This window comes from Podarcis filfolensis (genome assembly GCF_964270895.1).
Source record: "Podarcis filfolensis genome assembly, chromosome: 3".
NCBI classification, from domain to species: Eukaryota; Metazoa; Chordata; class Lepidosauria; order Squamata; family Lacertidae; genus Podarcis; species Podarcis filfolensis.
In genome coordinates, this window is record NC_139606.1 from 79336438 (window position 1) to 79350124 (window position 13687).

The window sequence follows — 13687 nt, forward strand, 5'->3', positions numbered from 1 at the left end:
GGTAAGAGGATAGGACGCTATACAGTAGACCTTTCTGGAAGAGTTATTCCCTTGGTCTTCTACTAGAGTAATTGAAAACCCAAGGGGCATATTATTGTAAAGACAAGAAGTATGCACGATACATTAAAAATCAGATCCCGAATTGAATGGCTATTTTTTTTATATTTGTGTAAATAATGTTTAAAGCTTTTTGAGGATCCATTTATGGCATATTAAAAAATTATATTGTTGCTGTTCAGGGAAAGGCTGAGACTAGATATTTTGTTGATAGTGTTGGATAGCATTTTTTAAACAGTTAACAAAGTGGAATGGTGTTTCTGCTAACTTTCTGACACATTTTTCTCCATGTTAAAGAAAGCTACCTTGTAATTTGGATATCGCTCAAGACAACAGTTTGTAAGGTGTTTATTTTTTCAGATAAGTAAAACCGTTTAAGAGGCTGGTTAATAATTCAATAGTATGTGGCTATCGGAACCAATTTATGAAAAGCAGATGCATGCCTGAATAGCTCTGCATAATAGATCCTAGGAACAATATGAAATGTCTCAAAGTAGCTGCACGGATCTTTCTGTTAACTTGCGTAAAGTACTTGAATAGCAATCTGGATACTCACACGGACCAAATGAGTGACATTTTTTAAAAGAAAAATTATCACTGCTGTTTTTTAAAACGTGACCAGGTTAGTTACTAACCTAGCTATAGCTGTTATTTAGTTCTAATGTAATACTGTAACACAAAATATTATACACTAAGAATTTCTGTGTGAATGAGGACATTCCTCTGTTCTTTTCTAATCCTTAATTATGTAATTTTGTTCATAATTTTCCATCTCATTTTTGCCTTAACTTAAACAAGCTGTATTTTATTTCTGCTTTTCTGCACTCTTTTTGGTCATGATTTTCCCTTTTCTCTATTGCATAGTTGCTAAATAGGTAAAGTGCACTGTGCAAGGTTTTACAGAAAGGGGGAAATTATTATTATTATTATTATTTTGCAGGATTTTAAAATGGCCATTAAATTTCCTCTTATTTTACTTCTCTATTGTCTTCTCCACACTGAAAAAGTAATTTTCACAAATGGATAACTGTCCAGCTTTGTCTTTTGCTAGGGATTAAATCTATGCCGACAGTTCTTTTGACAATGACCTTGAGGGGCTTTGCATCTTGAAGAAGAAAGCAGAAGCTTGCGGTAAACAAAGTTCACTTCTGACAGATGGATTGAATGACAGAAAGGTTGCGAGTGCCAGAATAGCCCTGGCAGAGGAGGAAATGTTCAGTGGAATCCAACAGGAGAGGAGGTGTGAACAGGTGCAGGGTTGCTGACGGAAGGGGAACCAGATGGAAGGAGCCAGAGCCAGTTTATTTAAAGGAAAAGGCAGAAAACACTGAAAGGCTGCACAATCAGTGGCTAAAAGTGTGCATGGAAGAAGGTAAAAAGCAGACAGCAAAACTGCACAGTGGGATATCAAGCACTTAGCGTAATGACAGTAATTGTGAGTTTAGTTGGAAAGTTGCTATTAAAATCCATTCATCCATTGCTCTCAATAACATAAAGTGTTTAAAACACTTTTTAAATTGACAAGGATATTGCTTTGTCTGTCAATTTTTTGTAATGTTAACACACAAAAGTTATGATTAGGAAAATGTTGTAGTTCAGGCAAGCCAAATCAAGATGATAGCAGGATAAGACTTGAGTATTATCTACAGTGTAATCTCCAGATTTTTTTATCCCTTTTGTGAGAAAATACTACTTTTTGAGAGAGAAAAGAGAAAAAACCACCCTACCTCCGAAAATCTTATCTTCTGTGAAATATTTGTAACTTATTGTGCATTTTTGCACCTGTTAATTGTTGCTCAAGCCTTGTAGAAGGGCGCATTAATGTGTGAGATATGATGGAACCTCTAATTTTCTTATGACATTTGAGGTCAGCTTACACCTTTTTTAGTACTCTCCCGTTAGGATGAACATCTGAAGACCTGCTGTTTAACTCTTAAGACAAAGTCCAAAACTCCAATATCTGGCTAATTTGCTCAGTGTTACAACTATGTGCTGGATTGTGAACTGGTGTTCAGTTGAGCTGGGTTGTGTATCCACTTCTATTTCAATAACCATTTGTAAAAAGTCATAACTAACTTACATGTGTCTTTGATTTTTCTGCATCTATTCTGCCATAGATTAGTATAAATGCTTAATTTTTAAAATAAAGAATTAAATAGTAACAAAACATTTTCAGTATACATATAATTCCTACAATAAATGTATTTTTTCAAAAAATTATAAACAATAATTATTATTTTAAAAGAATCATCCATAGGAACATTAGCTTCTTTTAAAGCTTCATAATATACTACTGTTCTAAACTACCATGATTACATATGTATTCATCTGTACTTTTTATATGGCAATGGTTACCGCTGGCCAGTGCATATCTGTTTTCTCCCACAAAATTATATAAATGAAGAACTTTGTTTTTTAAATTAGTGCTACTCATTGCTCTTCCTTTTGACATCCTTTATGACTAATGATCTTTGACACATTTGTATGCTCCTATAGCATAGAGTGCCTCCGTTGTAAGTTTAGCGCAGAATTGCCATCCTTCATTCACTCACTTTTTATAAGACATCCACATGATCCACATGGCGCCATCATCTGTTCATTGCTGTATTTCCCCTGTGATTCTTCCATCTTTTCTCAGACTGTAGAAAGCCCATTTTTTTTCAGAAGAGTAATACAATCCCCACAGGTGACCACTCTTCCACTAAAAAATAAATAAATAATGCTTTAGTTTCTTGCCCTATCATCGCTCAGCGCACATTCATAGGAAGCTGCCTTACATTAAGTCAGATCATTGGTCCATCTAGCCCAGTACCGTCTACACTTACTGTCTACGACTCTCTATGGTTTAGGCAGGGTTCTTTCCCAGCCCTGCCTGAAGATCACAGGGATTGAACCTAGAACCATCTGCATTCAAAGCAGATGTGCTATGGCCCTTCCCTGTTATAACATTTGTGGTGAGTGCTAATTTTATGACCCAATTTTTGTTTTTAAAATCTTTTAATTGCCCTAAAATGCCTTACTGGTTATAATTTTTTAATGAATTATAGCATCAAAGCACCATAATACCATAGCATTATGGCAGTATAACGCTAAATCCCTGTTCCATAAAGAAGAAGAAAAGGCTGGAAAAGTGATTTTAAAATAGGGTTATAAAATGTCAGTTACAATTTCACTTGTGCTACGAGTTCACCCATCTAAAAGCAGCCTTAGTAATGCAGCTATTGAACAGAGTGCTCTAGTTCTGGGCAGGACACTGGTTTTACCAGAATGTACCAGTCAAGTTGGGAAAAGCAGAGGTTGATAAGACTCTCCATGGAGTCTCTTTCTCTCCCGTGGACTTCTGCTGGAGGCATGCGTGTGGAAGTGCTTGGATTATTGCCGGAGTGGTACTGTTACAGGTGCCACATAATACTCATTCCGCATTTGTAAGATATCAGTCCTACCCTTTGGAACTCCCTGCCTATTGTCATCATGCAAGCACATGCCTGCTAAAAACATTTTTGTTTAGCTACCCAGATACCCAAATGTAGGGAAAAAATACATATGTTTTAATATGTGTTTAGCTTATAACTGATATAAATCAGAGTGGCTGGGAAAACCCAGAGAGAAGGACGTGCTATAAATATCATCATCATCATCATCATCATCATCTTTGGCGATAACTCATAGCTGAGTAAGATTGTCTTCCATAAACACGGTTTTAACAATGAGTCCATAAATGACTGTGGAGGCCAATTCTGGATCCACACGTCCTTCCACAGTGGAGACATTGGTTTCAGGGCGGGAGTTGATCACGGTGTAGATTTGCCAAGCGCTCCTTCTTCTTAGCACATTTCTCCCTTGCGCCCTGAGTTCGAGTATCTTCAAAGTGCATGACACCTTTGGTAAAGGCTGTTCTCCAATTGGAGAGCTCGCAGGCAATTAATAATAACAACAACAACAATAATAAATATAGCTGTTTTTAACTTTTTGCCGATAATTTTATTGTTTCACTCTTTTTGTAAACTGCTTTGAGGTGGTGATTGTTGTTTTACAATCAAGCAGTATATATACTTTATGAAATAAAATATGTTGGCCCATCGCGTATTCCATATGTAGATCTTACCTGTGCCTCTCAAAGGTTATACCCACATGGTGTCCATCTGTGGTCCATATCTGCATCGCTGGGAAGGAATGGAGCCACTGGTTGTACATATGGGACTCCAAGAGCATGATGCAGTGCACATGCACCAGAACAAGGGTTGAGGAATGAGGAGAGACAGAAAATGGCTCAGTGGAGTTCTATAGGATGGAGGTTGGATTGTGCCGTTTTGGGCCTGTGGGCACATTTGCAAACCAGAGGGGCTGTTGTGGACTACACTTCAACCAAGCACACACCACAACCTATTATAGTGGTTATAATACAATACTTCTGTCAAGCCTAATTTCTTCAGGGAGAGGGAACCATATAGGCGCCTGTAAATGCTTTTGCAGCCACCTATGTGCCCATGTGTGCCACGCTGGCAAGCCGTGCCTTAGTATATTATGAAAAATTCTGCAGCATCTTGAAATTTGGTAAAACACTTCTGCGATGAGCTTTTCTGCTTACTGTTAAAAAAGCCTCGCTGATCCCAAATGCATCAAACTAAAAAGTAGCTCCTGTATTACTGAATTTTTTAACAATGCATTTCAGCTAAGGAAACCAAGATGAGTCATCTTCAGATTCAACAAAGTGTTTACATAATTATTGAGTTAAAAAATAGCCCAGTGTTCCAGACAGAGAGGTGTGGGGTTTTTTTGTCTTGCTGGTAGAAATGCAATTCTAACGTTTGAATCTAGCACACAGAGTAAATTATCAAATATTTTCATATTACAAAAAGGTGGGAGACTACATGATTCCTGGGCATTTTGAGACATTTATGCATGGAAACGCTGGTAGCCTACCACCCATTTCCAGCTCCTGCCCTAGCTTCCTGTGTAAGAGACCGTGGCTATTAGGGAGTGGAGTGAAGTCTAATACTGGTACCCTTTGCCTGGGCTCTCCTCCCAGCACCCCCACTTGCAAATGCTTTATTGACATACTACAGAGGCTTATGAGGTATTCCCTCATTATTATTTTTTGTAAAATGCTTATTTACAATGAAGCAGTAAATAGTTTTCATGTAGTATGCTGCTTAGTGAAACACGGAGCTCACTTCCAGTGAGGTGCCACGTTGAATCTGGGAAACACACCACTTACAGTGTCCAGCTTTCTTGTAGTTTGTTTGCTGTATCAAAAGCAGTATCTCATGTGGTGCTTTGCAGCATTCAAGAGACCGCTTTTAATCCAGCAGGTATCCTGAAAAATGAGAGAATTTCCTCTCATTTCATTGTGATATGGGAGGTAAAAGCTGGGATTAAAGCTGCAGAGGCAAGAGGGCACATTCGTAGCAAATCCCAACATTCATGTTGGTCAGGCAAATAGATTTCCTTTCCAGCTGTCTGAGATTTCTCAGCAGTAGATGAGAGAACATCCATAGGCTTCTAAGCATGTTTTCCTGTTGGTTCTGTGGTATCTTCTCATGTAGCACTGGGCCAGGAAGTCACCTTGATATAGATCTTACACAGCATTTTTAACTCTTGAACTGTCTCCCAAGTATTTAGTACTTGTGTGTGTTGATCAAGTAATAGGTAAAGGTAAAGGTACCCCTGCCCGTACGGGCCAGTCGTGTCCGACTCTAGGGTTGCGTGCTCATCTCGCTCTGGAGGCTGTGAGCCGGCGCCGTCCGAAGACACTTCCGGGTCACGTGGCCAGTGTGACGAAGCTGCAGCTGGCGAGCCAGCACCAGCGCAGCACACAGAAACGCCATTTACCTTCCCACTATAAAGCGGTACCTATTTATCTACTTCCACTTAAGAGTGCTTTCAAACTGCTAGGTGGGCAGGAGCTGGGACCGAATGACGGGAGCTTACCCCGCCGTGGGGATTCGAACCGCCGACCATACGATCGGCAAGTCCTAGGCACTGAGGTTTTACCCACAGCGCCACCCGCGTCCCTAGATCAAGTAATAAGAATGTATAATTATATAAACTGGCACTTTCCCCTGATGTACTAGTGTTAGATCCTTTCCTGCTTACCACTAAGATTCACTTAAAGGAGGAGAGCAACTATATATAGGCAGTGTTCTTTCTTTTTCAACACAGTATCTACATAGCTGTCAACTTTTCCCTTTTTCTTGCGAGGAATCCTATTCGGAATAAAAGAATTTCCCTTTACAAAAGGGAAACGTTGACAGCTATGGGTATCTATGTGTGTTAAAAATCTGATATAAAATAAATAGAGTGGTATCTCACAAAAGAGCTAACAGACTCAACCAATAGAATTTAAGCTAGAACTTATCAACTAAGAATTTGTTCCACAATGTATATACATCCCTCTCCAACTGCAGTCCTTACTTTCACATCAAGAAATCCTCTCACAGGAAAAACTCGTGCACATTGATGACCATACTCATATTGCATTATACTACAGACTGTCCTCTCTTTTTATAGATGTTCCCTTCTGTTCTTGCTGCTCTCAACAGGGTTTGTATCCAATGTTAGTCTTACTCAGGTTAGAACCACTGAAATTAATCGGGCATAGTTAACTTAGGTCTGCTCTTAGTAGGATCAGTACTGACTCCAACCCCAGAGTTCTCAAATAACCACCAATCTCCCAATGTGGCAGAAGTCTGATACCAGGCCTGAGAACACACACAACTTTTTCAGTCCCCCTAAATGGAGAAAGACAGGTCTGCACCAGTTTAGTCTCTTTGAAGCAGTAGTTGTCTCTGCTTCCCTTTCCCTTGCCTCTGGCAGGAGAGGTCTACAATAACAGAACATTCATTATGCCATCCAAACCACTCCTCTCATGGATAGTCAGTTTTATGCTAAAGCCACTGCAACCTAGAAATAAGGCCTTTTCTGGGGCACATGAATATAAGTGATACATGGATTGGCAGAAGATGAGGAATGAATGTGCTTCCCTACAAACCTCAAAAGGCAACTTATAGTAGGATCTTAAAATAAGTTCCATAAGAGTTCAAAGTGTTTTCCTCCTCAGGGACAACTAATGTGAGGGAGTATTTCAGGCTAAAAAGTATGTTACATTTAGGGTATTGTATGACACAAACTGACAAAGAAAACATCCCACTTCTAGTTTTTGTTCCTCACCAAAAGATGTGGTGAGGCAGCTTTCTCTTCCCACTGTCATCTAATCAGAAATAAGGCCTAGATTGCCAGAGTCTCCTTATAGTTTTGTTCATTTTCTTTAGCAATCAGGGCTTCTGTGAATCTTTCCTTATTTACATGCAGGCATGGATAAACTGTGCTTGCAGATCAGGAATGTAACTGATTTTGTAGTTACAAATGCAATATTGATCATTTCCCCCTCCATTAACATTTACTTTGCTGAAATATTTCTTTAAGTTTTCAAACAGCTTCTGTAACCTTCAGATAGGCAGCCTCCGTGAGGAAGATCACCTGCATTGGACATGGGAATTAGGTCAGATCAGGCATAGGCAAATTCCGGCCCTCCAGATGTTTGGGACTACAATTCCCATCATCCCTGACCACTGGTCCTCTTAGCTAGGGATGATGGGAATTGTAGTCCCAAACATCGGGAGGGCTGGAGTTTGCCTATGCCTGGGTCAGATAGGCACAATACACTCTTAATGAAAGAGCATGTACTTGACTCCCTGGTCCACCTACCTTTATAATCTATTTTACCTGTAATGGATACCATCTTTAATAGATAACTTACCTGTGATAGATACTACAATCTCAAAGAATGGAGCAGCTTTCCCTATCAGTGGGCAAAACACAGAAAGATGCAAGATTAGAGAATTGGCTTATTCTTTGCCTGCCCTGTGTTTCCCGAAAGAGAGGAGGAGCTGCCTCACACCATCAGCCTTTGGAGCAGCAGCACTGCACTGTTTCAAAACAATAGTACTGTTCTTAGCTGTCTTTGCCTTATAGTAATGGGAGAGAAATTTTTGCCAGAGTCTGTGGAGTGCTGCTCCAGAGCTGATCTGATGCACTGCAACTCCATTCTGCCTGTTTATGGGTGTGTGTGCACTCTGCATCTCACCCTGCAAGAAACAGGTGCTTACACCTGATTAAGTACCAAATGTAATGGTAGCAAATGTAATGGTAGCAGTCAACTGCAGTTTAACATGGCGGAATCAACCTCAGCTTTCTCCTGGGCTTGCACCAACCCACCCACCTCTCCTTCTCTTCCGTAGCTGGTTGATGTGTAGCAGCTGCTGCTTTTTAGAAAAAGAAAGGCGTAACCTAATTCTGAATGTCTTACAATTTCCCTCTTTTCTTTGAAATTCCAAATGGGCAGAAGGGAGAGGAGAGCCGTGGATCAGATCCAAGCAATTTTGAAGGAAACTGATTTTCTAGATTCATGACATTTGGGGTTTAGGCAGTTTTGGCACAGAAACTGTTTTCGTTATCCTGTACGATGACCTCTGCTGGTCGGCAGGGGAAATGTGTCCCTGTGAATTCTCCTTGACCTCTCAGCCAGCAGCTTTCAATTCCATCAACCACGGTATCCTTCTGGAGCAGCTGTCCAAGTTAGGGGTAGGTGGTACCAGTTTGTGATGGTTCCAGTCCTACTTGGATGGTTGTTTCCAGAGGCTGATGCTTGGGGGAGTGCTGTTTGTCCCTGTGGAGCCTTCAGTATGGGGTTCCTCAGGGTTCAATTTTATCCTCTGTGCTGTTTAACATAGAGGTCTGGAGGGTGGCAGCATGAGAATGGGCCTTTTTGTGGAATGCTTTCTATAGGGAGCCTTGCCTGCCACCTTCATTATGTATCTTTAGGTGCCAGGTGACAATGTTTCTCTTCAACCAGGCTTTGACTGATTAACATTCTATGTCCTTTTTAAATGTGTTTGTGGGAGGGGGTATTATTTTTTGTTTTTATTGCGTATTTAGCCGGAATTTGACCGTCAATAACAGTGCCCTGGCAACTTTTGCGTCTGGATTTTCACTTTTTGAAATCTGGCAACCTTATCCAGAGCCACCCAGACTCTTAACATAAGACTGCTTATGACCTTGCAGTCTTTGCAAAATCTATTATTGGCAATTAATTTTTGTTTTTGTTTTTTATTATACCTGTACCTTGATACATTTCTGAAAAACTGATGAAAAGGTGTGTGTTTCTTACCAAAGTTGATTTTTTGGGGGGCAGAATTCATAGGAACAAAAAGTCATCTTTGGAAAGCAGAGCTGCTCTAATTTGTGACTTCGCCATATGAAACTTGATCAGAACATTCTCAGTAGGAAATTGGGGCTAGCAAATAGCAATATGCCTCCATATATATGCAAACATGTGAAGCATGCAGCCTTATTAGGGGGCCACTACCAGTCTACCAGTATTTTGAACATTTGCTCCTTACCCTCTGAGTTGCCATTGATTTGATCTTTGCATTTGACCCCCTGATGCCTCCCAGACCACCCCTTTCCTGCCTCTTCATTTCTTTAGGATAATGTCTTAATTGCTGCACATGCAATGGTATGATCGAAATGTAATATATTATTGCCTTTGTTTTGTTGCCTTTTAAAATGGTTGGCATTGATGTTTTATTAATTTGTCATTTTATTATTTATTGCTTGGGGTATTAAACAGCACACAACATACAAATGAATGTAAATCATTCTTTGGCGTATAGACTTACCACTTATTTTTGTTTAGAAATACGTTTGACATTTCTGCGTGCCCCCCACTACTTCTTCGTCTTCTTCTTGTTGTTGTTCTTCTTCTTTTTTAATAGGTTAGAAAAAGAGAACATTCAGCACAGCTTTAGCAATGAGGCAAAGACCCGAGCCCTTCAGGCCCAGCAGAGAGAGCAGGAGCTGACACAGAAGATGCAGCAAATGGAGGCCCAGCATGATAAAACTGGTAGGTGGTAGGGAAAGATTAGAGCCTGGGCATTCACTCACAAGCCCGGCCCACGCCTTACTGTGAAATGACATCAGGAACACCTGTAACCTTTGGCTGGCCGAAGGGAGCAGATGCTAACTACACCGGAGATTCCGAATTACATATTAGTTAGCGTTTAAAAGAGAAAATGGAAAGTATTGCCCACTGTCTGTTGATTTCAGAGTGCTGCTCTCACATCTGTTGCACCATCTGGATTATGAGTTTATTTACCTGTGTTCAAGAAACGTAAAGCTGAGAGGGACCACAACAAAGTAGAAAAACAAAGGACTTGTTTTTGGCTGGATTTTCAGGCACACATGTTATATAAAGAAAATAGCATCAGAAGCTCTGCAGGAAATGCTCTGAGCTTACAGTTAAAGTCTCTTGAATAGCATTGAACAGTTCCCACAGTACACACATTATAGCTACTCTAAAAGCTTAATGAGTTTGCTTCAGAATCCAAACTGGAGAAAAGCTTTAGCCATTAATCGGTACTTAATTCACTGTCGCAGCTGGATGTAATTCACTGGCTCCAAATTAATATGTTCCTTTATTTAATCTTTGCAGGCTCACACATTTTTAGAATTTGTATTTTCTGTCCTCCTCAAATCTAGATGGATCTTTAATCCTTTGCAGCAGTGAGAGAGAACCTGAAGAATGCAGTTTAAATTGATAAATATAGGACATTGGTAACAGCTGGCAGCATGACTGGAACCTGATGTGCTTCAATATTTTGGCACAGCTGACCTGTAATTCTTTACCTTTTATAGTATGAAAGTAAAACGGATTTACAGAATTGTTGACAGTCAAAATATTATGTGTGGTCCTTTTATATCGGGGGTGGACAAATTGCTTTTGAGGTCCACATCAGAACTATATCATGAGCTGTAGAACGGCAGCAAATTTGCATATTTAAGCTGTAAGTAGCATTGCTCACAGAAAATATGCATAAATTGCATATTTTAAAAACCTGAATCCTGAAACTACAGTTGGTGGATGTGTTGCTGTTGGCAATTCAGTGAGCCCCCAGTAATGCATTTAAATGTGTGTACAGACTATAAATGTTGCTAATCAGTTTAGTAAGACGGGGAATCATATTTGTGTATTTGCCTTTTTAGATCATATCCCAGCCCTCCCATAATCTCTGTATCTGGCTTAACCAACTATTTATCATTTCTTGAAAGAGAGGAAAAATAACAAATAGCTCCAGTTCCCACTGAAAAGTATATAAACTTCCCCAAAGTAGACAGTGACTTTGGGGGAGTTGCGCATGGCTTGGGTGTATGTTCTGCCCTGATCATGCCCTCACTTGATCCCTTAGCCAGGGGAGAGGGGGGAGTTAGATCCCTGGTGGGACAGAGGACTGGCCAGATTGGAGGTAGCAGTCAGTTATCAGGGCATTCCAGAAATTCAGGACTGATGTCAAGCATGGGGAGGCCGTCCAAAAGTGGGTGTGGTCCAGTAAGCAGGGTCATAAGGCAAAGCCAAGGTCAAACACAATGGGGTATTCTAAAGCTGGGCAGCATTCCAAGAGCAAGGTATCAGCAGAGGCCAGCAACTCAGGGTTTGTTGGCATAAGGAAACAGGAGCAAATAGCTGGGCTGCACAAAACTAAGTGCCTGTGTTGTTCCAGCAACAAATAGGCTTCAACTGGGTGCTTATGCAACCTGGTCACCCAGACCTAGGTGCAGCTGGGAAGCCCAGCCTGCCAAGATTTCCTGTTTCCAGAGAGGTTCCTTATTCCTGAGGAACCTAGTTCTTCTGGGCTTTCAAGTATGCACAATAGATGACTTCCTGTGCCTACATTTTCTGATGTGATGTTCCCTATGGATTTCTGAGCCCAATTCCAGGTATTAATGTTGCAGTATAAAACTTAGAACAGCTTGAGACCCAGATATCTAAAGGAGCACCTTTGCTTATAGGTGCCTACCTAAATCTGCAGTCCTTCCCATTGTCCCTTTGTCAAGTAAACTGCATAGTGTGATGGCATGGAATGAGTCCTCTGTGGTAGCACTCCATCTGTGAAATGATCTCTCCCTGGAGATGTTTCTGGTCCCAACATTGCTCACTTTTCAGGGCTTTTTAGAGTGCCCCTGGTGATGGTGGAATATATGTGTGTGTGTGTGTGTGTGTGTGTGTGTGTGTGTGTGTTTGTGTGTGTGTGTGTGTGTAGTTATTTTAGTTTATTTTTGTATTTTGATGCTGCATTGTGGTTATGTTATCCACCTTTTGAGGGAATATGGTGCTGGTGGTTTTATGATTTATATGACTATTACTTACTGTTTTATGCTGCTGGTTTTGTTTTAATATTATTGATAATTATAATATCATTTTATTATTATAAGCTGCTTTGGTTTCTTTGATAGAGAGCAGGGTATTGAAATTTTAGATAAATATTGATCGAATGATTCAATCAATTTGTCCTTTCACTGTTCAGAGAAATTTCTTGTCCTGGCAATCACAGTTTCTGCTTAGGTACTCAGTGACTAGCTGCATTGCCCTGGAGCACATGTGTGATCTTGTCTAGCTCCTGGGATGCTTCTCAGAGTATACCATTCTTAGAACAAGATTATCTTGCCTTTCTTAACATCCTTTGCTAGCCTGGATTGCTAGCTCAACACTGAACTGACAGCCATCTCAGTTTCAAACTGTGTTCTGTTTGAATTATGCAGCAGTGACACCAATCCTAGCAGGCCAATCTTTGCTAAAAATGAATGCAATTATTTGCTTTATGGCTTCATTCTACACAAGTGTATTAAGGGAAAGGGACTATTTGTGGCATCTCTCTGCATTCTATACAGCACTTCTGCGTATAAGCAGCTGTGACTTGGCATAGATGTTCAGAACAAGTTGTCATTTACTTTTTCCTTCCTTATCTGTAAGATCTCACTTAATTTGCTTGCTTTGGAGAATAGTATTTTGTGCCCATTGATAATTCTAATATGAATAACAAGAAAGGAAAAGTTAATACATATTGAACACAAATATCTCATCTCAAATGCAATTATATTAAATTGCTTCACAGATGAAGGAACTAGAATTTTATCTGCTATTTAATTGAATACTCTGGTTTGTTTTGTTTTTCATATAGAGGTCTGATCATAGTGCTTGCCGTATTCCATATTTTCCCTTGACATTTCATTTGATGAATTAGTGAATTAAAGTCTTCAATAATTTAAGATTTTTGCTATGTTGTGAGGTACAAAATTTCAAAGCTCAATTCTCTCCCCACCCTAACCTATACCCATGGCCTTTTTCACATATATTGTCTTCATTTCCCAGTGTTTCCCATGTCTACAGTAAATTGGAGCTGTTGGCTAACAACAGCAAGAAGCTGTTCAGTTAATAATTTCAGTTACATATAAGGAAAATATTATATTTGCATTTTCTGAAGATTGGTCAAGTTATGGTGTCTACATACCAACTTTCTGTATGTTCAGTTTTCTCTTAAAGACATCTATATTGTGCTGTACAAGTCCTCCTTAACTGATGTTTCAAATATACTTCCACATATTCTGTGATCCATCCAGCAAACTAATATGACTCAAATGATATATTTTGTCTATCTCATGTGGAAGTTAGTTTGATTGCATTAGCTGGTAGAACATGAAATGTATTTTCTAAGGTCAGGTGTTTGACCTCTAGACCACTATAGTTTGGTGCTATGCAGATGTCCTTGGCAAGGGACCATATACAAGAATTTAG

The 13687-nt window shown here is 39.9% G+C and overlaps 1 protein-coding gene across 5 annotated transcripts in view; it reads left to right on the top strand.

Moving 5' to 3' along the window:
* The window catches only part of SDCCAG8 (SHH signaling and ciliogenesis regulator SDCCAG8), a gene marked incomplete at its 5' end in the record, with an annotated part of 94311 nt that overhangs the window by 39556 nt on the left and 41068 nt on the right, over positions 1–13687 (top strand). For 2 of the 5 annotated variants that reach the window (XM_083604262.1, XM_083604263.1), the window contains one exon: positions 9834–9961. In XM_083604262.1, coding sequence (XP_083460388.1) covers positions 9834–9961 — 128 coding nt within the window. Of the gene's footprint in view, positions 1–1108; positions 4144–9833; positions 9962–13687 lie in introns of those variants that run through there. The other 3 variants (XM_083604265.1, XM_083604266.1, XM_083604264.1) reach the window with 3 other exon arrangements.